Below are 25,448 nucleotides of genomic sequence, written 5' to 3'. Positions count from 1 at the left end.
TTTCGTACGAAATTAAAGTAACGTGAAGTACTACTACTTACTACTACTATGGATTGACTATTGACTAAGCTTCTTTAATCTCTGGATGTACTAAATCGATTTTGAAAATTCTTTTACCACTATAAAGTCACGTTATTTGTGAACATCAAATGCTATATTTTATCCGCCTATTCTGACAGGAACGGGTACTACGCGGTTGAAACCACAGAGCGGATGCAAGTTGATATATATGTTGGACGAACTATAGATTAAAAATTATTCTCTGTTGTAACATTTGGAAGATAAACTGCATCGAGATGGAAGTAGAAAAAAAATAAAAAAACAGCAAATTTAATTTTACAATAATATAGTTACAATAAAATCTCATTTTAAATGAAATATTTCTTTTTTAAGTACAACAACTGTATTTTATCTGCTGGTAGACCCTTTGTCTCCGGTAGACAGATGTGGCTGTAAGCTGCGCCGATAAAACAGACCACAGAAAAAATGTAGAATGTGGCGCCTGCCCCGAAGGTCATCACTAAAGGATTGTAGATGAATATAACTATAAAATTCGTGATCCACATACAAGCCATAGACAAGCTATTGCAGAGCCCTCGAACCTGAAAAAAATCGATAAAGCTTTTAAGTTTACTCATAAAATTGTGTTAAACAATCAGCATTTTTGACAACTTCTTTGGCACAGTAATTAATTAATTAAATCATTATTAATGCATATTTATACAGAGAGCCTAGGTCCAAATACTACCTTTAGTCAATGTAGTATTTAATACATTACACTAAATTTGTATGACCTTTGACTTCATAATAGCTCTAATAGCATCCCGACAGAAGCCTTTTCATGCAGATATTGGTATATTAAACCTGTACCTTTTTCAAAATAGCGGTATTTTAGATTTCATCTTCTCTTACTTAACATTAAGGGCTCAAATTAAAAAAAAAACATTAGGTAACAAGTTACACAGATCTTGGATGGACTTAATGGTTTTCAACAATTGACAAGTTGAAAAAGCAGGTTTTGTTTTCTGATACCCAGCCACAATAGGAATTTATTTAAGTTAACGAGTTAATAAAATATATTTTAAGTTTACCTCCGGCAAGAAGACTTCGGCGGTGAGTATAAGAGGCACAACAGCGACTCCAAGATTGTAGACAAAACTGTATCCGTATATAACGAATGCGGTGAACCAGTGAGGCGCCCAGCGCTTTTGAAGTTGAGATCCAAGTAGAATAGTAAATATTCCAGATATAATAGCTGTTACGGTCATGAGATTCTATAATAAAATAACAAACAAACAACAAGAAGATTACATGTAAAAGACAATGTTATATAAAAAGTATATTGTCGACGCGCTTTTGAACAGGCTACGTATAAAAGTTGATTAATATGAATTTACAGGGTGTCGTAATAGAGTGACTGTTAAAAATTATCAATTTGTTAAAAACTTACTTACAAATATAATAATTACAAATATTCAAAATTTAGACTTTTTCAATCATAAATCAAACAGAAGGGAATTCTTTATTGTTTACCTTTCGTCCCAATTTGTCCACCATGCAAGCGCAAAGTAAACTAGCGAGCAAGTAATCCACAGCTAACAATATAGAGCAAGTGTTTGGATGCATTGTAGGCACAGCCTCTCGGAACAAGGATTCCGCATATATTTGCATCACTATCGACCCCATGAGAATCACTACGCTCATAACTATAAGCACCGATACTAACGCTCGTTTAGATGATTCAGATCGTTCTAGAACATAAAATATCAGCTTCATTTATATTATATTTTGATGATAATTTTCATTTATAAATCAACTTACTTAGAAATTGCCATGGTGAATCAGTTTTGCTCGGTTGAGCAACTAAATTCTGGCCCGTTTCAGTCATTGCTAATACATCTGTAACAAAACTCAAATTTTGGATTATTCAGATTTTAAATACATTTCAAGTACACATAAAAAATAAGAGAATGTAGATGTAAATAAAGAACATAAATAATAAATAGTTTCAGTTACCATCGCCGCCTTGCAATATCTTATCTATCATCGGATCAAGCTGTAATTTGATTTTTTCAATTTCCTTTTGAACTTCAATTGAGTTTACATCTACTCGACGATAAAAGGCTATAGATTCTGCTGCTTCCTGAAACCAAAAAATAATTTCCATTTAAGTAAGGTTAAAGAAAGAATGTTGATAAAATTCATAATCTATGAAGAAGAAGATAATAAGAATAATCTCAATGGTGAATAAACATAACTCTCTCTCAAACAAGATTTGAAATAATGAAGAGATATTGATAATTACGATAATAATAAAACAGAAAAACTCACTTTTATCTTTCCTCGTTTTAATAAGTAAACTGGAGATTCTTTTATTAACATCAGCATTAAAATATACAGTACTGACAGTGAAAAATGAACAAGTAACACTTGGTTGTATGACAAATATCCTCCGATAATATAAGAGAATAGGAGTCCCAATAAAAATACTGAAACACATGCTGATGTTAAAGCACCCCTTATAGAATCCTGTGATATTTCTGATATATAGACTGAAGATACCCCTTGTCCGCCAGCACCAAAACCACCTAACCACATAGATAAAAGTATTATATTTACTGATTTTGTCACATATATAAGACCCCAGGCAATCTGAAAGAAATAAATTCAATATAAAAAGATGAAAATGAAAATGTATTTAAAATTATGTCTATATCGAATAAAATATTTTCTTTCATTAAAAGTTCGTGTCTGTCCTTATTATTATCTAATCTAAATTTTAAATAAGTACTATGGTTAGTTACCCTATTATGATTTAGTTTTCATAAGTTATATTACGTAAATCTTAAGTTCTACTACTTGAAATCATAGCTAGCCACTATGTTTCTCAACAATCTCCTTTATCTCAAAGGAGGTAAAAGCCCGACAAAATCGGTCCAGGTGTTCAAAAGATTAGCCAGGACAAACAGACAAACAAACATTTTAAAAAGTTTGATTGCCTTTTAGTAACGGCCTTTTAGTAACGTTAAAACATATATAATCGCTTAAGAAAACATAGTGTCGACACCACAGGCAGACATTTAAAGATGATATAAATATTTCATAAAAGTTTGATCACCACAAAAGGTACTCCAAACAAAATAGCCGCATATTTCCTCCCAAACTTGTCAACTGCAAATCCACAAAAAGGTGTCGCTATCAAACCACCTATGTTTATCAAACTGCCCAATAACGATGCTTCTGTGACTGACATAGGAGCACTTAACACTGTTGAATTTGACTTAAACATCTCCATAGTAAACGATGGCCAGGCGTACGTAAAACCAGTTAATGCGGTTAGATAGGCAACTGAAACAGCATTTATCACTATTTAATCACCATATAAAATTATTATATATTTTGCTAAATTAACTTGTAACTAATAATAATAATAGGGATGATGACAATTTTTTAAATTGTATGTAAATTAAAAGTATGCTAATAGTAAAGTAATTTTGTAAAACTAACAGGGTATCTGCGATCTTTACTTTCAGAGCTACAGGGATTTAAAGGGTCAGATTCGCGGCGCTGCCATGGTTCCTTGAAAAACGCCCCATACAAAATGGTACGAACTAATGACGTCGTATGTACATAATGATCGTTAGATTTATATGGGCGGTCAAACAAAATTACTTATTTGTGCGTTTATGTTTATAGTTTATGTATTAAAAAAAGTCACATTTAATGTAAGGAAGCTAAAACTGTATGAACTTTCATTTAATTACGATAAAAGATTTTTAATAGATTTTGAAATTTTATTTATTTTGCAAATATCCAGACATTCTTTGCTTTTAATGTATAAATTAGTTAACATTGACCTTATTTACCCGAATGTAAGATAAAAATCAATATATTCAAAACCTAGTCATCATCTCCATTAACTAATTAATTGTATTAAATTCACTATTACACTAATACGAGAAATGTAAACACATCAAGAACTTTTAAAATGAAAATTTGACAAACTAACTTATAAAAGCAGACGATGCTTGTACTAAAAACGCTGACGGTTTAACTTTTTCAGTATTCATTCTAACTTTTGCACTGATTCTGGTATACTTCAGAAGCGACTCTATTTTCTATTTATTGAATACAATATTATACATATGTGTATGGGTACATTGATAAAATCTTTTGTTCTTCACTTCTATTATAAGATTATAAGATAAGATAATATTGTATATAACTGTTTTCTAGATCTTAAACCTTTTGTTTGGTGCAAGCATATTACATTGTGTCCGATTAAGCTGAGATTTGTAATGGCTACTTTTTAAAGAGGAAAAGTCATGGTTTCTGCACGACATGACACACGACAAAAAACTGAATTTCACGCGGGAAAAGTCACGGAAATCGGCTTGTGATAAAATTCAAATAAAATCCCAAAAACATTCTGACGAAATTCATCATGTTTTTGTTAGATATTGTTTTATCAATGAGTTCTTTTTTGTGGTCTTTTAGAAACCTTAAAAAATAAAGTAATAATGGGTTTTCAATAATGTATGTATGCAAATACATTGTATGTATTTAATAGTGATAAGTTTAAGCTCAGTTAAAGCCTCAACAAAATAAGGTAGCGCCTACATACATTGAAAAGTGATAACTTAGTTATTAAATGTTGCTATTAGCTCGGTATTCTTTAGTAGGTGTTTTATTTAGCTTTTTTTTTTGTTTTTTGGGCTAAGGTAAGCATTTTAAAGTTATAGCAAATACATAGAAGTTGATTTTTATTATTATTACTATATTGAATTTACCTGAACTTGGAGGAAGATAAAGGTAAATCAACATTATTATATTAATCGAAACATCTCCACAACACTTAGGTATGGATTTAAAACAACGAACCTGTTGGCCTATTTTGGTAACTTTGGTCTTTGGATATATATTAGCCTTCAAATATAATTGTTAACATCAAAATAATAACAACCCCATTTTTCGAATTCCGTAAACCCTATTTTTAACGAAAATCATAATGTTAAGTCTCAGGACCAATTTGAGAAATTGTTTCACCAATAGAAAGCTACGTTACCAGGGAGTAACATAGGCTATATTTTATCCCCGTATTTTTATGGGAATGAGAATTACGCGGGTAAAACCACGAAGTTCTGCTAGTATTAGATACTGTTTATGGTTTACAACTAACATACTCGTAATTATTATCTTACTTCTAATTTAGAATTTATCTTGTAACTTCTATTGATAAAATGAAGTTTGCTTTAGTTTATGCGTCAATAGATATGGAAACAGCCAATTCACGTGATTATTTTTGCAAATTTAACCTTCAGCACTTAGGCTTTAGAAAATTAACAACCTCTTGAGTGAACGACCGGTTATTCAAAGTCGACAGCTTAATGTTTTCTGCAAAGAACTTGGGTGAAACGTGTTCCGCCATATTGGATTTAGAGTTACGTCTCAGAATATATCCTGCATTGTCATCCAAACTTAACGTGTATACAAATTTTCAGCTCAATCGGTTGAAGACTAAGTTTAAAGAATCCACCGTAACATACATGTATATACATTGCGAGTTAAATAAAAGCTTTTAAAAAAGAGGTGGGTGAGGATTAAGATTATTAATGGGCTAATCACTAATGCAACGAAATTAATTGCAAATAGAGAAAACAGTAACAAGAAATTAAATATTTTGTCAATTTATTTGGAAATTGAAATATCTAGTTTTAATCCTATTGTACCCAATAAAACGATCTATCTAGCATATACAGAAACCACCAAGAATCTGTAAAAACTTCACTACGCGCGTATATCTGCCATGTTTTTATCTAGTTGCACTTATCTTAGAACAATATGTATTTTATTTTAGTAATGTTATTTATACATCGTACAATAATTATTGCTCTATATTTAGAACCACGAAATTATTCTATTGCACCATTCAATTAAATAATAGGGGTTAAAGTATGAAATTGGCGTTTTATTGCAATTGGGTTTTTTGAATTAACAAAGAATCTTCATGGTTTGAGGTTTTCGAATGAAACTTTTTTCAAATGGTTTCTATAATGCTTTTTTTTTTTAAATGTGAAACTTTTGAATATCGGCTTTCAATTGTTTTTGTTATTCAATTTAGACAAGAAAGATGGATACTGCGAAAATTCGAGTGATTTTTGAATACGAGTTCCGACGCGGAACTAACGCGTTAGAAATCATACCATAAAGTCATACCAGCAAAAAAAATAAAAATTGTTGTATGGCAGTCCCCTTAAATATTTATTTTATTATTTTTTTTTGTATTTAGTGTTATAGCGGCAATCAACTGTCACGGTTTATGCCATTTTTGGAGCCTTAAACATTGATGGTATTTAATAAGTTCCGTTTTGCATCGTTCATTCGACGCTTATGCATCCGCTAATACAGGATACAAGTCATATCATGTGCATGCATGCAACTATACGTGTGTAACCTTTCATAAGTGGCGTGCACATGGTTTTGATGTGACAACGTCTTACAATTCGATAGAGCCGGCTGCACACTCGAAAAAAGATGACGCCATGCGTGGCTCCTTCGCTCTAGGGTTGCCAACTTTTTTTTGCAAGAAATAAAGTATATTCTGGTCTTTGAAGATTATTAAACAGTATCGATCGTTTTCTTTTGAAAAATGCAACCATTCTATCAGTATTTTCTTATGACGTTGTCAAGTTCAACTATCGTCAGTAAACCGATTTTACAGACAACCGATTTTTTAACTAGGATGTGCATTATATGCACAAATTCTACAAAATGAAACATTAGGTTCGTAATTAGTCCAAAGGGTAGGCCGCATTTTCATCTATGTAGTGCAGGCCACTGCCTTGCATCCAGATCCGTTTGCGCGATTTATAAAATATTAGTGGACCCCGCGACTTCGTCCGCATGGAACTCGATGTAAACTTTCACCTACACCTACCCTACCCTACTCCTACCTACACTACTTCCAACTACTTCCTACCCTACACTATTTTAGATGGTTGTTGAAGATTTAAGGGTATACCTAGTGGACTAAAACACATTCTTTGGGTTAGCCGCTCGCCTAGTAGTATAAGAATTTAATGCAAATTAATAAATAGTAATTAATAAAATTAATAAATTAATTAATAGTAATTTAATGCAAATCAATGACACAACATTTAGGAATATTGTAACAGAAAAACAAACACCCGAAACGCATTAAAAAGATTTGATTGGACTTAGTTTCTGTTGTTAGATTCGCGTAATATGCTATCAGAATTGTTTGATGTTTAAACAATCATAATTCGTTATGTAATTAGGCGTTCACAAAATGTTTTAGTTGACTGATAAATATGTAAGAGATTGGTCTATTAAATTGTTACGAGATTAACGAGTCACTAAACCAAGTTTAAGTTATCGCCATATATAATGGGGAAACTTCGTCAAGCTCACACAAGCATATCCTGTAAGTAATAAAAGCTTTGTTGTCAAAAACTACAGTTTTCTTCAAATTGTACACAATTTTTTCGAGTGGTTCTTACACACATTAATTGAATTAATTAATTAATTAATTGAAGTAACTAATTTAATTAGCGTACGTGATCAAATCTACAAATTACAAGACAAAGGTCCTGGGTTCGATCCCCGGCTGGGCCGATTGAAGTTTTAAGAAAACTTCAATTGGTCCAGATCTGGCAGGTGGAAGGCTTCGGCCGTGGCTAGTTATTAACCTGCCGGCAAAGACGTACCGCCAAGCGATTTAGCTTTCCGGTACGATGTCGTGTAGAAACCGAAAGGGGTGTGGATTTTCATCCTCCTCCTAACAAGTTAGCCCGCTTCCATCTTAGACTGCATCATCACTTACCATCAGGTGAGATTGTAGTAACTAACTAATAAAAAAATAAAAAAAAAATCAGATTTTCAAAATTTGCCATGCTTCTCGTTACACTGTACCGAGTAGGTAGCGGACGGTATTTACAAGTTATTCCTTGACTACAATATCACCTGATGGTAAGTGATGCAATCTAAGATGGAAGCGGGCTAACTTGTTAGGAGGAGGATGAAAATCCGCAAACTTTTTCGTTTCTACATGACATCGTACCGGAACGCTAAATCGCTTGGCGGTACTTGCCTAGCTAACTAGACTCGACTAGGCTAATAGGCTGATGATATGAAGGCTTCATACCAAACACATTATATTATATCTAACGTTGATGGATCTATGTAGATCTTGTTTTTAGCGTATATGCCCTACATTACTTTCAATCATAGATAACAACAATCTATAGAGACTAGAGCAAGGGAATATAATAGGTAACATTATATCCGTATAAATAATTCCATATAATTTTTACGGTTTACGTACGATTAGTAGGTTCACATACATGGTCGCAGTTTCGTACAGTATTCTGTGTTCATAATGAGAATAAAAATAATGTTTAATGCAAATTAGCTGTGTGAATTGCATTGTTGCAAAGATTTATTCGCGCTTTAATTTGAAAATGTACCTACCTACTTATTAGATTGATTAATCGAATCGCCTATTTAGTTGTTTTCTTATTAGCATATACTATGCAGCTTTTGTAAATAATTTTGTCAAAAATCGTAATTTTACTTGCAGAGTGAGAAAACTCCTCACAATACGAGCCGTCTCAAGCATAACTAATTATTACGGTTTGTGAAATAGGTGATGAAATTGTATAGTAAAAAAAGTTCTTTTTCTTTAAGATATTCATAGTATTTTTTTAATAATATAATAATTATTCTAATCTTACTTGTACTATTGCGTATTATGTGATCTTATCAAGTTTTCTTAAGATTTTTATTGTTTACATATCGATAACATCTGACAAGATTCTGTATGAAATGGTTATCTATTACGGCATGTTAAAGAGATGCATTTATTTATGTGTAGAGATTATACATACTCATGCTAAATTTCAGCTTTTAAGTATATATTTATAAATATAATAGTCTCTAAACAAACTGCGGACGGAGAAACAGACGGACGGACATAGCGAAACTATAGGGTTCCTTTTTGACTACAGAACCCTAAATAGCTAACAGTGATTTGAACTAGCGCACCCAGGGCACAATATAAAAGGGTAAATTAAAAATAAAAGAGCTCTTAAAGTAAACTAATGGTTTAATAAATAAAGTCGATATTTGGACACCATCATCAAGAAATTTTGTGACTGAATACAACGATTAGTACATACAACTATTTACGAGAGCTACACAGTCACTTTAGTGACTAAGCTCTCAAAAAGAGATTAAAAAAGACTATTAGTAGAAAAGGAACTCCACCGACCACCTTCGGAACATGGTGTTACCCTATAACACATACCGAGTAGTAGGGAGAGATATTTTTTTTTGATATTTTATTCAGGATATATCATGAGGAATCCAACTTGCCAGACTGTATACTTATATTCGTGGCGACGATTTGTTAGAGAACCATTTAAGTTCTCTTAAAAATCTTTAACGGTGTCCTTCGAAGGGTTGCCTCGAAACTAAGTGACTGTGGATATGATGTCTCTTATCTATAATAATAATAAAATAAAAAGACGAAAGATTTGATTGTTTTATTGTATGTTTTAAATAGAATTTGGAACTACTGAACCGATTTGAAAAATTCTAATTCAAAAATGTTTCATACACTATCTCCGAGTGCTATATATAGGCTATATTTAATTCCTACGGGAACTACGCGGGTGAAACCGCGTTGCGTCTGCTATTCTTAATAAAAAAGTATATTTGGCTTTTGCAGGATCTCGTTCTGAATGGATTTGTTGTATTGATTGATTGATTGATCGAATTGATAGTCGTATCTGTGCAAGTAAATTGAATCTGTTTTAATGCTAATATTTATTGTTCCCAGGCGCACTAGGGAATACACTTACAGGTCTATTATATGTATGGCCCTCTTACACGTTACATTTGTATACAAGCGAAGACACAAACCTCTTAACCAGGCCAATGACTGACTTGGAAAGCTCCTTGGTGGGCAGTCTACCGTCATTGGGCGCAATGCTTGGGACAGCGGTGGTGGGATGGATCATGAGCATTTTTGGAAGACAGAAGACTGCACTTGTTTTAGCTGCTCCACTTTTGGTTGGTATCTTGCGATTTGTATTATAGTCCAGGTTTCTCAAACTTTCGGCAAACCCCTTACTAACTAATGGGAGACCCCCCCCCCCCCCCCAACAAAGAAAAAGAAAATTTGACTGTTGAAGCGGTTTATAATTAAATAAAAGTTAACACATAAAGTACGGAAAGAAATTTCTTTGTAATATTAATGTGATGGGTGTGCTTGTTTCTTGTCGCAAATGGTTGAACCTTGTTATAGTCCTTGGGCCGAGAAACGAAATGTTTATTCATGACTATGTCACCTGCAAGCTGACTTTTGCAAAATAGATAAAGAAAGGTATTTAAAATCAAGTGGTAATTTTGCCAGACGATGCATATTTGTTATCGGATGCACCAATCCAAACTCTAAAGCATTGGTTACCTAAGGGTGCATGGGGGATTCGACGGGGGTCTACGTAGGTGAGACAAAAAATATAGTTCACAGTTCGTAAGCGACAGCATTCTAAACTTTATTTGGTTTCATAGTGGTCTCATTTGGAATGGACAGTTTTCTACAATAAGAATGAATTGATTGGGTCCTGCTATGAGTAGATTTTAAAAAGTAAAGTTGGTTGGAATCACTTTTGATTGAAAACTGTTATTTGTAGTAACTGTTGATTCAGCCGCCTAGCAAACTTCTTAAGATCTTTCTCCTCTTTGCATCGTACTCCTCAATTCTGCTGCTTAATTCTGAAAGAAAATTAAAAAAAAACATTTGGCAACTTCTAAAGTATGGCAATTATGAAGGAAAATGCACCACCGTCATGATTCGCTACGCTCATAATTATTCTGTCTAGCTCGCCATGAAGCCACAAATTTGAGGAGAATGGTCATATTGTATAAATATTTTGTTCTTGAGTCCAAGGATTCTTAAATATTCGTTTGATATATATATTTGAAGGTCGTGGGTTCAAATCCGGTCCGGAGGGTGCACTTTCGCAGTTATCAGTTGTGTGCATTTTAAGAAATTAAATATCACGAGTCTCAGACGGTAAAGGAAAACATCGTGAGGAATTAAGAAAATTCTCTAGTTTGCACTACAGAATTTTCTTAATTCTCTGCGTGTGTGAAGTCTGCCAATCCGCATTGGCCCAGCGTGGTGGACTTAATAGTCCATTGGCCTAACCCCTCTCATTCTGAGAGGAGACTGAGCTCTGCAGTGAGCCAAATTTGGGTTGATAATGATGATGATATACAGTACTTTTAATTATTCTTCAATATTCCTTATTTATGAAAATGTCTTCTCAATTTTGCAGATATCCTGGGTAATGATAGATTTCACAAAATCATCAATAGTAATATTAATTGCCAGGTTCATTGCTGGAGCTTCGGGCTGTGCATTTTTGGTCCATTCACCTATTTATATATCAGAGGTTGCCGAGGAATCAATACGCGGAACTTTAGCTTCAGGTAACTGACATGTTAAGTTTAATTCTTCTATATAAATATAAAAATGAAAATGAATGAAATGAGTCAAGGGGCAGGGGTAGGGCCCCTACCCTACCCCTACCCCTACCTTTCCTACCCCTGTAGGGATAGGGAAGAATTGCACATAAGTCAAAGCGAAGCTTGACCAGGTCCGCTAGTTTTAAAATATAGTAGAATTTTGTTAATCCGGTACTTCAACAGACTGATGCGACCAATAATCCGGCACCTATCCACTCCTGTAGGAATACGGGGATAAAATATATTACTTCTTGATAATTGAAAAAGCTTACTATTATTGAAAGAGTTTTTCAAATCGGTAGAATACATTTTGAGTTTATTTGCTACATATAAATCTTTCCTCTTTGTAATGTTAGAACGGATGAATGTTTCCTTATAATCCAGTAATGCCGTTGCGATTATGTATTCCATTTTTATTACAATCAGATTAGTGAGATTATTCTGCAATAACATTCTTCGTCAATTGCATAATCGTTTTATTGTTTTTCAGCCCCGATGGTGTGTTATTGCTTAGGTGCTTTAATGTCCTACCTCATTGGGTGGTTTTTTACATACCGATACATTATATGGATTAATATTGCGTTCTGTATCCTGTACATGGGCCTCATGCTGACTGTGAGAGAGAGCCCGATATCTTTATTGAGACAAAAGAAGGAAGAGGTGATGCAATTATGACTTTTATATACACTCCATAAAATTATCTCATTATTGTGTTTTTAGTGTTTGCTAATATAAGTAACATAACGATTGCAAAGTTTGAATAATTTCACACTTTTATCATTTTTTATGACAAAACATTTACATTGTATTTGACTGATTTACGCTTCTATTGTAAATACGTTGATCAATAAGAAATATTTGTACTAATAAATTTTCGTTTGGTTTATATATTTCGCTTTTATTCAAGTATTTATTTGATATATTTAGTTTTATTATATTTTGTTTCCATTTTAGGAAGCGCGTTTAGCTATAGCTTATTATAGAAGCGCATCGGTCTCTTCTAAGCTTGTTCTAGATGAGTTTTCAAGATTGAAGCAACAAGTAACGCCTGCTGTTGAATTAAGAGCAGTTCGTACGAGTAAGATTTACATAAAGTTGCTTTTTGTTTTATAATGTAACTACGACAAGTTATCTTTCTCATCTCCTAATTAATCCTGGACTGAGATCTCCCCATAAAAACCATAAAATGTAGACAAAACCTTTGATGGTGATATTTCAATCCAAGGTCTATTACAACGCAGGATTTAATTTTTTTTTTTTGAGAAAGAATACAATAAGGAACATAAGCTAACTTATCATGCCCACGTGGAATGGTGGCAAGAATAATGGCTGCATTTCCGCACTGGACAGCCTGGCTGATCCTCTGCGCAAAAAATGAGCCAGCCGTTCTGTCACCAGTCGAGGCAACTAGCCGCGGAGAATTTTTTTGGCACTGTGACTCCATGGCCTAAGGGTCTCCACGGCAAAAGGAACAAATACTCAACTCTCAGTTAAGGAGGCATACTAGTGCCGATTTCAGCTTTTTCTGCTGGATTATATAATAATACAAATAACTCAAAATTATAATGAAAAAATAACGTCTTTCTCTATTGGATTTTTTAAAACATTCAAGCTAATGTTATTTTTATTTACAGGCTTAAAAGAAGTAGAGGCTGAAAAAGAAAAATTAAACAGTGAAATCGACGAAACAGAGTCCCAAGAAAAAATGTCATCATTGAAAATGTTGTGTGAGAACCAAGATTTCTTTATTAGTTTATTTTTATCACTTAACAGTAAAATGACAATACCAAATACAAATAATGGTCAAGGGGACTGCTGCTGGAGATACGAATGGAGCAGTTAAAGCTATCATTATTTCAATGCGGGCTTACAGACATAGTTTAAACTGACGACATCAAGAGAGTCGCAGGGATTCGCTGGATGCAGGTGGCTTAGGATCGTGATGTTTGGAAGTCCTTACAAAAGACCTATGTCCTGCAGTTGACGTCAATCGACTGATATTATTATAATAATGATGACGATCTGATCTGAATGATCAGAATATATCATCATCATCATCAGAATGTATAAATCATCAGAATATATAATTATTTTTAAATATTTTAGTTACGTCTCCTTCGTCACGCAGAGGATTTTTGGTGGTTGGAGTATTTTTAACTCTTCAGGTATGTGCATTTATTCGGTTAACAATACTTTTACTATTTTATTAACACGTGTATTAACACGTTAAATAAAAAAAAATATTTATTTAATATTTTTTAGAATTTAAACTATCGTGAGTGTTATTCATATTAATTGATTATGAAACACGGCTAAAACTCACGTGATATTAGGTCGGAGTATGCCCGACTAGTTTCGAACCCATACGGGGCCCTTAGTCATGAGCTGGTTCTTGCATCAATAATATCACTTGAGTTTTAGCCGTGTTTCATAATCAATTAATTTATTTAACAGGTTATGATGGGTATGGTAGCCGTTCAAGTATATGCCAAAGAAATTTTCAAGCAAGCAGCACCGGGACTATCTTCGCACTTATGCTCAGTTATGTTTGCTTTAGTACTCTTAGCTGGAAGTTCGATGAGTGCTTTGTTCACTGATAAATTCGGAAGAAAAGTAAGTTATGTCATGATTATCATCATTATCAACCCATATTCGGCTCACTGCTGAGCTCGAGTCTCCTCTAACAATGAAAGGGGTTAGGCCAATAGTCCACCACGCTGGCCTAATGCGGATTGACAGACTTCACACACTCAAAGAATTGAGAAAATTCTCTGGTATGCAGGTTTCCTCACGATGTTTTTCCTTCACCATTTGAGACACGTGATATTTAATTTCTTATGTTAAGTATGATAATGCATTTACTTCCATTATTGTGACACTGATTTTGTCCTGCTGACCTATGCACTATTTTGATTTTCATTATCAACCTATTAAAATAAACATCAAATCAATTGAAAAATGTCATCTACCTACTGTATGATATCCACCACTAGGCACGGACATTTGTTACACAGAATCTCAATTTATATATCAACTAGCATACGTCAAAGATGGTAAATAAATTAGTCTGCAGGATCCGAGAAACATTTTTACTATTGATAACTATTAAGCAAAATTTGCGTGAGTAGCTGTATCTTAATGAGATGTTTAACTTTTTATGTACGAAAATTCTTAATTTTGGTAGCTAGCAGGGGTACTAGGGAATAAACTGTAAGGCCGGGATAATGTATATCTACTTAAAGTTACGGTAAATTAGCTTGACAGTAATCAATTGTAAAAATGTTTCTCGGATCGTTATTGCTAATATTATGTTTTAACGTTACCTATACTCGTACTTATAACTTATTCACCTGGTAGTAAAAATTAGTCATAATGTATTATTAAATCTTTAGTATTGTTTAATTTATAGAAACCTTAATTTATTATAAAACACGGTTAAAATTACGTGATACAACGTCGGAGTATGCCTAACTAGTTTCGGATTCATACGGGCCCTTAGTCATAGCCATGAGGTGGTTCTTGCAACACTGCACGATCTAAACTGCGACTCCGCGGCGCGTGCTGCCGCTCGCAGCGCACGTTGAGAGATGGGCTGAGGGGTGGTTCATGAATGTCATCTTGATTAAGTCCGTCTTCTTGTAAGCAAACTCTAAAATTATAAAAACTTTTTTAATTTGTTTTATGTTATTTTTTCAGATTCTTTTAATATCTTCTGCAGTGCTAGTAGGCCTTTGCCTTATTGGATTAGGAGTATTGCTTCACACAAGCATAGCCCCACCATGGGTCTCTGCTGTACTAATTCTATGTTACTGCTTCGCATTCATGTTTGGCGCTGGATCAATCCCTTATGTTTTACTCGCTGAGTGCTTTATTCCAGAGGTTTGTATTGAAAATAATACAAAATCACATTAATAATAAAATAAAATTTAATTTCACTGAAAACTCCTTGCGGACGATGTCGCGGGCGTCAGCTAGTATTCTTTAATAAAACTAGCAATAAGTCTTTCTAATTTCTATAAATTTGTTAAGGTAGAATAACTATAATCGAGATAAAATGACCTTGTAATTGATACAAGTTGGGAGGAGGGAGTCATCAAAAATTGTTACCAGTTATTTTTTTTACTGTTGCCTAATTAATCGTTATACAATATAACAGCTACATTTTCCTACGAATTGCGTGGTACGTTATCTCGTTCGTTTTTTTTATTCTTAAACACATATTGAGTACCAATATATAGTAAATACCTACAAATGAAAAGTGTAAATTCTTTTTTCCCAGGTACAAAGCATTGCCTCTATGATGCTACTGGAATGGGTCTGGCTCCTCAACTTCGTGGTTATCGGGATCTTTCCATTCATGGTCAAATTCTTTGGTATCCACGGCACATTTTACGCTTTTTCCTGTTTCGCCATAGCTGATACCATTGTTGGGTTGTTCATCCTACCTGAAACCAAGGGTCTTACTAATGAACAAATACAAGAAACATTTTTAAGGGGTCGGAAAAAATAGACTATATAGTTGTAAATATTTTTACGTTGTTAATATATTATGTATTAAATAAATTATTTTATCACACTAACATTATAAAAGCGAAAGTTTATGTGTAAGTGTGTATGTTTAGTCCTCCTTTGCGCTTTACTTTTCATCCTGGAAAAATTAATGGTTTTCGCAGGATTCGAAAAAAACTGAAATCCACGAGGACGAAGTCGCGGGCGTCTGCTTATATCTAATAGTATAAAATCATTGATCCTAAACTAATTAGAGAAACCAAAGACAAACTGTTAAAATGTAGAGTAACTGTCAAATATACCTAATAAATAATTGTTCCGGCCATTAGCATTCAGACAATGGTAGCAATGTTGTCTATCTTATGATTACTAGAATAATTATAACAGGCGTTCATTATAAGGAACATTTCTTGTATGTAATAAGTCTCGAATCTGTCATCGTACGAGTAACACAACAGGCAAGATGGAAGTTTTATTCGCTCCAATGTATGCCTAAACATACAATAATTTACACTATGACAATATTGCAAAGCTATAAAATGTTCGTACCATTATGTATGTACTAAGAATGCCTCTATCTTCTAAGTAAACAGAAAAGTACGTGTAGGTTGGCCTTAAGTATAAATCTATTAATGCAAATCGTATCACCATATCCTCTCAGGAACATTGTAGCAACAGATAACGGAGCTTTAACGGTGCGCAAACACAAGCTAATCAATCATAGTTGATCCCACAGACCACCTATTTATCGTCAAAATTAATCTTAATAATTTACTTTTAGATATAAACATGGTTTGGTCAACCAGTATGGTCTGAATTGGTTTCTACTTTTATGAAAATGGAGTTATAGCTATTATTTTTAAAAGAAGAGAAGGGACGAATATAGCTCAAATTTTTGGGTTGGCAGAATCTCTAGTTACTATAGGACGGACGGAAAGACCTGACGTTTCAAAAGAGCTTGTAAAGAAATGAATTTTGGACCAGGACAAGCTACCTTTGTTTTACTTATAATCACTAATCAACAGAAAACATCATAAAGAAGGAGCTACTACCTACAAAAGATGAATATGGAAATATGGCATAGTTGTTTACAGTCTTAACAATAATTTACCTATCTTATTTCTAATTTACAACTTGTCTTGTAATATTGATAAAATGGTGTTTGCTTTAGCTTTGATAACGTCAATATAAATGGAAAATGCCAATTCACGTGACGTCATATAATTGTACACACCTTCAGTGCTCAAACTCTGAACTTACTTTCTGCAGAAGAAGGTAGGTTAATTCTTTTGCAGTTTTTCACCGAAGTTTATTGAAATAGAATTAACGAATTCTAAATGTTGTATTAATACGAGACGTGATAGCCTAGTGGATATAACGTCCTGAATTGAAATTGAAAATTGAAATCCTGTCAAGGGCATCAAACAGTGAAGGAAAAACATCGTGAAGAAACCTGAATACATAAGAATTTTCTTAATAATTCGCGTTGGGCCCGCAGGGTGGACTAAGGCCTAACACCTTTAATTCTGAGAGCTCGAGCCTAACCAACTCAAACAAGCCGAATATGGGTTGTTAATGATGATGAAGATGATGATGATGAATTTTGTATTTCTTATCTCATGAATACAAAATCAAGTGCAAAGTATAAACAATTAACAACCGATATTAGTAGTAGAAATATTGTATGAACCACCAACAACAAGGCTGAAGTGATAAAGATTTTTGAAATAAAAGAACAGTTATAGATACTGTATATTATTAACTTGGTATTTAAGCTTGTTTAATTACCAAATCTGTTAGTGACTTAATTGACGATGAAGTTAGTCAATCATAGAAGAAATGAATAATTTAATAAATCAAGGAGATATCAGAAACGTAATTTGGCAAGACGCCATTAAGTTAAAAGTCACGTTATGTATAGGTAGTTAACAATATTTTGATTAAAAAGGTTATCTACCCAACAAATGAATGCTTTCTATGTACCTACCTAATAATGTTTCCTCCTATCAATAAAATATCAAATCAATGATGCAAAATATCAATGAATATAAATTGTATTTGAGTAACAGTAAGTCCTACGAGTATAAAATCATTAAAAAGATATATATATAGTATAGAGTCATTAAAAAGGCTGATAATAATGGTACTGCCACATTACTGTTATAAAATCTTTTAAATCATTATATCTATCTTATACTGATGTACCTGAAGAAAAATGTCTTCGAACAGTGCGTGTTGCCAGTGATGATGGTTCTGAGACTTGGTCGCTAACTAGAGGCCTCATAAGAAGAGCTCAGAGTCGTGATGTTTGGAAGTCCCTATAAAAGGCTGATATGATGATGATGATTATTATTACTAGTCTATTTAACTGACTACTATAGAACCTTGACTCCATAAAGCAGTGAGAGCCAAACATGTCGCTCTAATATCGCTCTTTTTTTATAAATAGTACTTAGGATTGAAAGTTTGGTAACTTTAGTTACGTTTTATTTCTTTATTGATTAACAAAATTTGTTTACTCTAGATTATTAGTTTCAGTGTGGCAGCACCTTGGCAGTTGAGGTAACAGACATGCAAACAACACACCCTCATGCATTAAGAGGAGCTGAGTTCATTACTGTTATAATATTCGCGTAATACGCTATCACAAATAAATGGTGTTTGAACAATTACAATGCGTTGCATTACATTATGTTGATAGACATTCATAAATAGTTTCACTTGACTGGTAAATACATAAGAGATTGGTCTAAAAAGTTGCTACTAGATTTCAGTTTGAGTTTAAGTTATCACAATGGGGAAGCTGCATCAAGCTCACACAAGCATATCATGTAAGTAATATAGGGAAATGCAAGCTTTAACTTTGTGCATTAAAATATAAAAAAATAGTAAGTCTTACGAGCTTCAGTACAAGACTAATCAGCTAATTTTATTTAATCTGGTAAAGCCTGGTAACAGAAACAATCTTCATAATCTTGTAAACGCGGAAGATTGATTGTTAAACGTTTGGTTGAAATTTACAATAAAAATAGATTATATTATACCTTGGATTAAAACATAGGCTATCATCTCGGAGAAATCCACAGTTCCGGGATTTGCTAAACCTGAATTTTACGCGGACAAAGTAGCGACTGATTTAAAAAGATGTTTTACTTCTTGAGCGGTTATTTTCTTAAAAGTAACGATGTGATATTCAGTTACACAAACCTGGACTCACTGATACTACTAAACGGATTTAGAAAGAGTTTATATATCTAAATATAAACTATTTCTAAATTTGCGGACACTGAATTTCAATTTATAAAAATTTTGCGACAGATTTTTAAAGGTGTTTTAGTTCTTAAGCGGTTCTTTTCTTAAAAGTGACGATACGATAGGCTATACAAATCTGAACTCACTGATACACAGACAGACAATAATTCAACTCATAACACTAACTTTATGTCGATGGTTACTACAAAATCAAACAATGTCAAGTGGACAATTTTATCATTTTTATTTAAAACATTTTTATCTTAATCTGAATTACTTATGCCTCCGAAAGTTATTGTAAACAAAAACATTGTACTGATAAACTCCCTTTATAACTTGTTTTTTGTTTAATTTTACCAAAATACTTAAATTAACTGGTTTTTATCTATCCAACGGTCTTTGCAAGAAGACTGAGAATATTTCAAGACAATAAAATACATACCTACTTTTTTCTACCTATCTGAGTTGTCAAAATTTATTTTTTAGTAGTAGATTTTAGCATTTCCTTGTTTGTCTTTTGTAATAACGTGCCATTTTATCCTTTTTATTTACGGAATCTTATACAATCTAAATATGATTACCTAAAAGTTACTTTAATTTTTCTCAGGTGCACTAGGGCTCACGCTAACCGGCTTATTATACGTGTGGCCTTCTTACACATTACATTTGTATACAAACGAAGATACAACTCTTCTAGCTACGCCAATGACTGAGGTAGAAAGCTCCCTGGTGGGCAGTCTACCTTCATTGGGGGCTATGTTTGGCACTGCTATCGTGGGTTGGGTCATGAGCGTTTTTGGAAGACAAAAAAGTGGACTTGTTTTAACTGCACCGCTTTTGGTTGGTAGCTTGAGAATTCTTTTATAAAATATTTAATTGATTTTTGCAAAACTTTATGGTGGTTGAAAATGACTTGAATTGCTTTGAGAAAAGGATTGTGTGGTCGTGCCGCTTTATGTTTGAGGAGGCTCTGCCTTGTCCCAGACTAACTTACTGACTAAAATTATTGCATCATTGTCAAAACCATAATGATTTCCTAGATGTTGTAATATACTACGAGTATTTTCGATTTTCCAGATATCTTGGATAATGATAGATTTTACAAAATCGTCTACAGTAATATTAATAGCCAGGTCCATAGCCGGAGCTTCTGGCTGTGCATTTTTGGTGTATACACCTATTTATATATCAGAAGTTGCCGAAGAATCTATACGCGGAGCTTTGGCTTCAGGTACTTGTTTAAAATTAATTTAATTTTTCAATAAACTTACACTCTTGTAACTATTTTGTCATTTTGCAGCCCCAGTTGTATGTTATTGTATTGGTGTTCTCTTGTCTTACATAATTGGTTGGTTTTATACATACCGATATATCATATGGATTAATATTGCGTTCTGTGTCCTGTACATGGGTCTTATGCTGACTGTTAAGGAGAGTCCCATATTTTTGATGAGACAAAAGAAAGAAGAGGTAACGTATTTTATCGAAACTATAATTCATTTGTGTTTGGTTAATAAATCATTTTTTTATTTTTTATTTGATAACTCTTTAATTGTTTGTATTTTAGGAAGCACGATTATCTATAGCTTATTACAGAAGTGCCTCTGTCACTTCTAAACTTGTTCTCGATGAGTTTTCAAGATTAAAGCAACAAATAACGCCTGCTGTTGAATTAAGAGCAGTTCGTACTGGTAGGACTTTTATATTTTCCTTTTAATATTACGTTTTGACTACATAAGTACTAAGTAACATAAGTAGGTAATATTTAGTTAGTTATTTTGTTAACTTTGATGAAATATTATCTTATTTGACGTTTGTTTAAACAAGTTTTGTTCTTTAAGTCGTTGACAAATTAATTAAATTTTGGCCATTAATAATTCATTCTTTCAATTATGTTACAAAAATAACACCTGTATACAAGTATATAATAAAATTAAATTGTTTTATTTCTAGGCTCACAAAAAGAAAATGCTGAAACAGAAAAATTAAACAAAACGATTGAAGAAACAGAACCACAAGAAAAGATGTCATCATTAAAAATGTTGTGTAAGCACGTCGTTAATTAATTAAAATTGCTTATCGTGTAACAGCATACTGGTCTTCTACAGGTCACAGGGTTTCTTTTATATTTTGAAAGAGTAGAGTAAAGTTGTAAATAGATTTTTTTAGTATTAAAAACTATCTAGTAATTTATACATGTTGAATTTTGTAGTTGTATCTCCGACGTCTCGCAGAGCATTACTTGTGGTTGGACTGTGTTTATCTAATCAGGTATGTATATTTAGATGACCATGTAAGTTCTTTTCGTTATGTTGTTAATACAGTTAAAAATTATTCAAATTGAACAGGTGATGATGGGTATCGTGCCTGTCCAGGTTTATGCCAAAGACATATTTAAACAAGCAGCACCGGGTTTATCTTCACACTTTTGCTCAGTTATGTTTGCTTTAGTCCAACTAGCTGGAAGTATGATGAGTGCTTTATTCTCTGATAAATTTGGAAGAAAGGTAATCAGTTAATTTATTCATTTAAATTCAAATTCTATTGTTGCTAAATTAGGTTAACCGATACATCGTAATTGAGTTCTGAATCTATATAATGTAGTCTTGATTTACTCATTTAATATACTGAAATAAAGTCAAACTCAAAAGTCGCTTATTTATTAAAAACTGATATTAATTTTTAATCATCAATACGGTCTTGTTTTTTTTAACGCAATACATAGTTAAAGTTTAATCGACTACCTCTTTCTTTACTCAATGCTTCTTTATTGAAATTCTCATATATTTTAATTTTTCTCGTTATTATTTTTCAGATACTTCTATCATCTTCCTCAGCCGCCGTACTTTTATGTCTCATTGGATTGGGAGTATTGCTTCAAACTAGTATAGGCCCACCATGGGTCACTGCTGTAATAATTCTTTGCTACTGCTTCACGTTTATGTTCGGCGCTGGCAGTGTTCCGTACGTCCTGCTTGCTGAGTGCTTCATGCCGGAGGTACGTGTCTTTTCTCTAGTTTAGTAGTAGAAGAACCTTTTTGTGACAGATCTCTACTAAGGAAGTACTACGTCATGATTATTTACGTACGTCTGAAGGAAATTTTTACCTCATGAGGCTTAACATCTTCACCTCAGGTTGATGAGCAGAATACTGTTGCGAATTGTTAAATTGTTTATGAGCGATAGATAATACAAAAGATATTGTCCGAGTAATTCTTTCGCATGTAATGAAATTCTGCATTATATTATCTATAAAAGAGTTTAATACTTAAGTTGTTAATCCTTATGAACTTTAATTATTATAATAACCTGCTTTACAATAACAATAAAAATTATAAAGTTATTACTTCAATAGTAATTGAAAACAGCTAGATTTAAATTAACATTCTTAATTAGACTTATTGTATTTTAAAAACTGATGAATTTAATATTTTGCCATAGTTTACTGCTCGTTATATAAAACACACACATACACACTAATTGAAAATTATAATTTGTTTATTCCTAGGTACAAAGCTTCGCCTCTATGATGCTAATGGAATGGGTTCTCAACTTCTTCATCGTTGGAATCTTTCCATTCATGATCAAATTTTTCGGTATACATGGCACATTTTACGTATTTGCCTGTTTTGCCATATTCAACACATTTGTTGGGATGTGTATCTTACCTGAAACTAAGGGTCTGACAAATGAACAGATACAAGAAACATTTTTAAAAGGTCGAAAAAAGTGAAAAGTATATATCAATTAGTGTGCTATATAAGTGATAGATTAATGTTATAAATTCGAAAAAATAAAAATAAGAATTGTTACGTGGAAGTTTTTATTAACATCATATTCATAATGTCTGTTAAGTATACTCACAATCACAGAGCTAGATAAAGTTAGCGCTGATAAATTAAAAACACATTTTGTCATTTATTAACGTAGATCATAAATATAATGATGCCCAATTATATTTTCATTTGTAATAAGAAAGTATTTTTTTAATGTAACGCCGTTACAATACTCGTTATAATATTATGCTACCAGCCACTATTTTGTTATAAATAACAGATGTAGCAGAGCCTTAAGTAAATCAATGAATGCACATCAATACACTAATATCCTCTTGTGAACATTGTAGCAACAGATAACAGTGCCTCAGTATTAGCTAAAACCGCGAACATAAACTATTCAGTCAAAGTTGATCCCACAGTCCACACAAGTTGGTTATAAGCTAAATTCAATTAAACTTAACCGAACTCACCATGACTTTGAACGTAAACGCGGTTCAGACGTTACACAGCATTGCTGTTTATATTATCAAATTTAATAATGTAAGAGCAGGAAGTTGTTAACAAATGTGGTAAGTAGAAGTACAAACAAATAGTATAACTAGTAATAATTAAATTACACAATAGTGTAGTTTATCTACATACCTAGACCTAAATACAAATATGTACTGCAGAATTATGTAGATGAAGTGTTAAATGAGGAAGGTATAGTCTATAATTTATGAAGATTTTGTGTGAATTGATTGGAATTAGTAGATTATGAAGCGGTTGCATAATGACGGTCATTAAAGCACGAGTTGAATTTTATTAAACGAACGAAGTGAGTTTTATAATAGAGACACGAGTGATTTAACGCCAAGTTATGCACGTTACATACTATACTTTATCTAATCTCATGAAATAGGAATCTAATAAAATTTTCCGCGACTTAGAAGGTAAAGGATTGATGATTGTATTTGTAGCACTTTCCAATATGTCCGGGAGAGTTTATTCAGACCTCGAGTCAGTGATTTTGCTGAAAATACGAAGCTAAAATGCACTTAAAATATAAATTTGTAATTAAATCAATAATGTAGTTCGAGTGACACCAAAAATATAATATAATACGAAATATAATAGTTTTTTTTAAGTGTATACCAGCCGGCAAAGATTGACACCCGTACAGCCATGTCATTCATACTCATATTTGCATCACAATTTAAATTACTGTACTTTTAAAATTGTTAATTAATTAATTTATAAATCTTAATTAATAAATAAATAAATCTTAATTAAATTAATTAATTATTTAATTAAAATATACCAACTTGAAATTTTAAAATATATAAATATAAAAAAAACATTGTTAAAAAATGAAAAACCCAGAGCTGCACAAAAGACCAAGAACCCAGAGCTCTAACTGTGTTATAATAGTAATAAAGTTCTATTATAACACACTTTCCACACAAAGAGCAGTGTAATGTAATTTATTAATTACAGTATGCATATGATATATGCCATTATAATATATTTTTTAATTTAATAATTGGAATATTATGACAAGAGATTAGATAAAAGACGATTATTGTTGGTATCATAAAATGGCAAGCCGTTGGAAAGTTAAATATAAAGGATCCGTTCGATTGGTTGCGTTCTATCTGAAGAGCTTTTACTTTGCCAAAAGGAAACTTTGTTAAAGATACACAAATAGCGTATGTGTAACGGAACTAATAAGTAGTTCAAAAGTGTTTCTTGTACACAATCATGTCTTTGCTTATAGGATCAAAGTGTAGCAAATTATCTTTAAACGTATTATTAACTGCAATGCAAATTTTTCAATTATGACGGTATTTGTTTTCGGAAGAAGTGTCATATTTTATCTTTGAATATGAGGCAACTTGATGCCATCAATATAGTATATAGGTTGTTTTTTTTTTATTTATTTAGATAGGCCAACAACATTTATAATAAAATAATTTACATAATATGATATAAAATAGATATACTGGAAATACAGATAAAACATAAACACCAATAACTGGCTTGTACAGTAGACACATAAATACTTAAAATATAAACAGAACAAAACACACAAACTATAAAACAATATAAACTACAAATAACACACAAAAAAAAATGAATAAAGAAGAAAGTGTAAATTAATAGTAAAATAAAGTAAAGTACACTTAATCTTCAACTTCCCTGATAACTTTACGACGGAAGCAGATCGTTTTAGAATTAAAAAGGTTGATGTCTTGATTATTTTGATGCAGAGAATTAAATAGGCTACAAATTCGATTAATGGAGGAATGGAGGAACTTTATTACGATATATACGGATAGCTGTGCATTAAAGGTATATGCTAAAATAGAGCAGACG

General features: G+C 32.6%; 3 protein-coding genes across 3 annotated transcripts; 2 read left to right on the top strand and 1 right to left on the bottom strand.

Annotated features, from left to right (window-relative positions):
• Nucleotides 1-368: 368 nt before the first annotated feature.
• Nucleotides 369-4,084, bottom strand: LOC112043244 (facilitated trehalose transporter Tret1-like). Its single transcript, XM_024078567.2, has 8 exons — nt 4,010-4,084; nt 3,119-3,348; nt 2,332-2,652; nt 2,017-2,143; nt 1,822-1,899; nt 1,534-1,751; nt 1,092-1,274; nt 369-602 (listed from the first exon to the last, which is right to left on the bottom strand). The coding sequence occupies exons 1-8, from the start codon at nt 4,068-4,070 to the stop codon at nt 369-371; spliced, it is 1,452 nt and encodes a 483-aa protein (XP_023934335.1). The 5' UTR covers nt 4,071-4,084.
• A 3,214-nt stretch (nt 4,085-7,298) lies between these two features.
• Nucleotides 7,299-16,143, top strand: LOC112043245 (facilitated trehalose transporter Tret1-2 homolog). Its single transcript, XM_024078568.2, has 10 exons — nt 7,299-7,444; nt 9,860-10,092; nt 11,364-11,517; nt 12,044-12,213; nt 12,508-12,631; nt 13,188-13,280; nt 13,660-13,718; nt 14,008-14,166; nt 15,250-15,432; nt 15,833-16,143. Exons 1-10 carry the CDS (start codon nt 7,408-7,410, stop codon nt 16,061-16,063), a joined length of 1,443 nt encoding a protein of 480 aa, XP_023934336.1. The 5' UTR covers nt 7,299-7,407; the 3' UTR covers nt 16,064-16,143.
• A 116-nt stretch (nt 16,144-16,259) lies between these two features.
• Nucleotides 16,260-24,252, top strand: LOC112043246 (facilitated trehalose transporter Tret1-like). The gene is made up of 10 exons (XM_024078570.2): nt 16,260-18,893; nt 19,922-20,154; nt 20,392-20,545; nt 20,615-20,784; nt 20,882-21,005; nt 21,268-21,360; nt 21,527-21,585; nt 21,663-21,821; nt 22,130-22,312; nt 22,823-24,252. The coding sequence occupies exons 1-10, from the start codon at nt 18,857-18,859 to the stop codon at nt 23,045-23,047; spliced, it is 1,437 nt and encodes a 478-aa protein (XP_023934338.1). The 5' UTR covers nt 16,260-18,856; the 3' UTR covers nt 23,048-24,252.
• The last annotated feature ends 1,196 nt before the right edge of the window (nt 24,253-25,448 follow it).

Source organism: Bicyclus anynana, chromosome 2 (assembly GCF_947172395.1).
Source record: "Bicyclus anynana chromosome 2, ilBicAnyn1.1, whole genome shotgun sequence".
Taxonomy (NCBI): domain Eukaryota; kingdom Metazoa; phylum Arthropoda; class Insecta; order Lepidoptera; family Nymphalidae; genus Bicyclus; species Bicyclus anynana.
Note: the sequence above shows the minus strand (reverse complement) of the source record. Positions and strands in the feature narration are given on the sequence as shown.

Bases quoted from the DNA above. Each gene is read 5' to 3' on its own strand.
- LOC112043244 (XM_024078567.2), bottom strand. From the start codon at position 4,070: ATGAATACTGAAAAAGTTAAACCGTCAGCGTTTTTAGTACAAGCATCG. The intron at 2,653-3,118 runs GTGATCAAACTT...TATTTCTTTCAG, and splicing joins TGTTTGGAGTACCTTTTGTG to ATTGCCTGGGGTCTTATATA. The intron at 603-1,091 runs GTAAACTTAAAA...GATTTTTTTCAG, and splicing joins CCGAAGTCTTCTTGCCGGAG to GTTCGAGGGCTCTGCAATAG.
- LOC112043246 (XM_024078570.2), top strand. From the start codon at position 18,857: ATGGGGAAGCTGCATCAAGCTCACACAAGCATATCAT. The intron at 20,155-20,391 runs GTTGGTAGCTTG...TCGATTTTCCAG, and splicing joins TTTTAACTGCACCGCTTTTG to ATATCTTGGATAATGATAGA. The intron at 21,586-21,662 runs GTATGTATATTT...CAAATTGAACAG, and splicing joins GACTGTGTTTATCTAATCAG to GTGATGATGGGTATCGTGCC.
- LOC112043245 (XM_024078568.2), top strand. From the start codon at position 7,408: ATGGGGAAACTTCGTCAAGCTCACACAAGCATATCCT. The intron at 7,445-9,859 runs GTAAGTAATAAA...TATTGTTCCCAG, and splicing joins AGCTCACACAAGCATATCCT to GCGCACTAGGGAATACACTT. The intron at 11,518-12,043 runs GTAACTGACATG...ATTGTTTTTCAG, and splicing joins ACGCGGAACTTTAGCTTCAG to CCCCGATGGTGTGTTATTGC.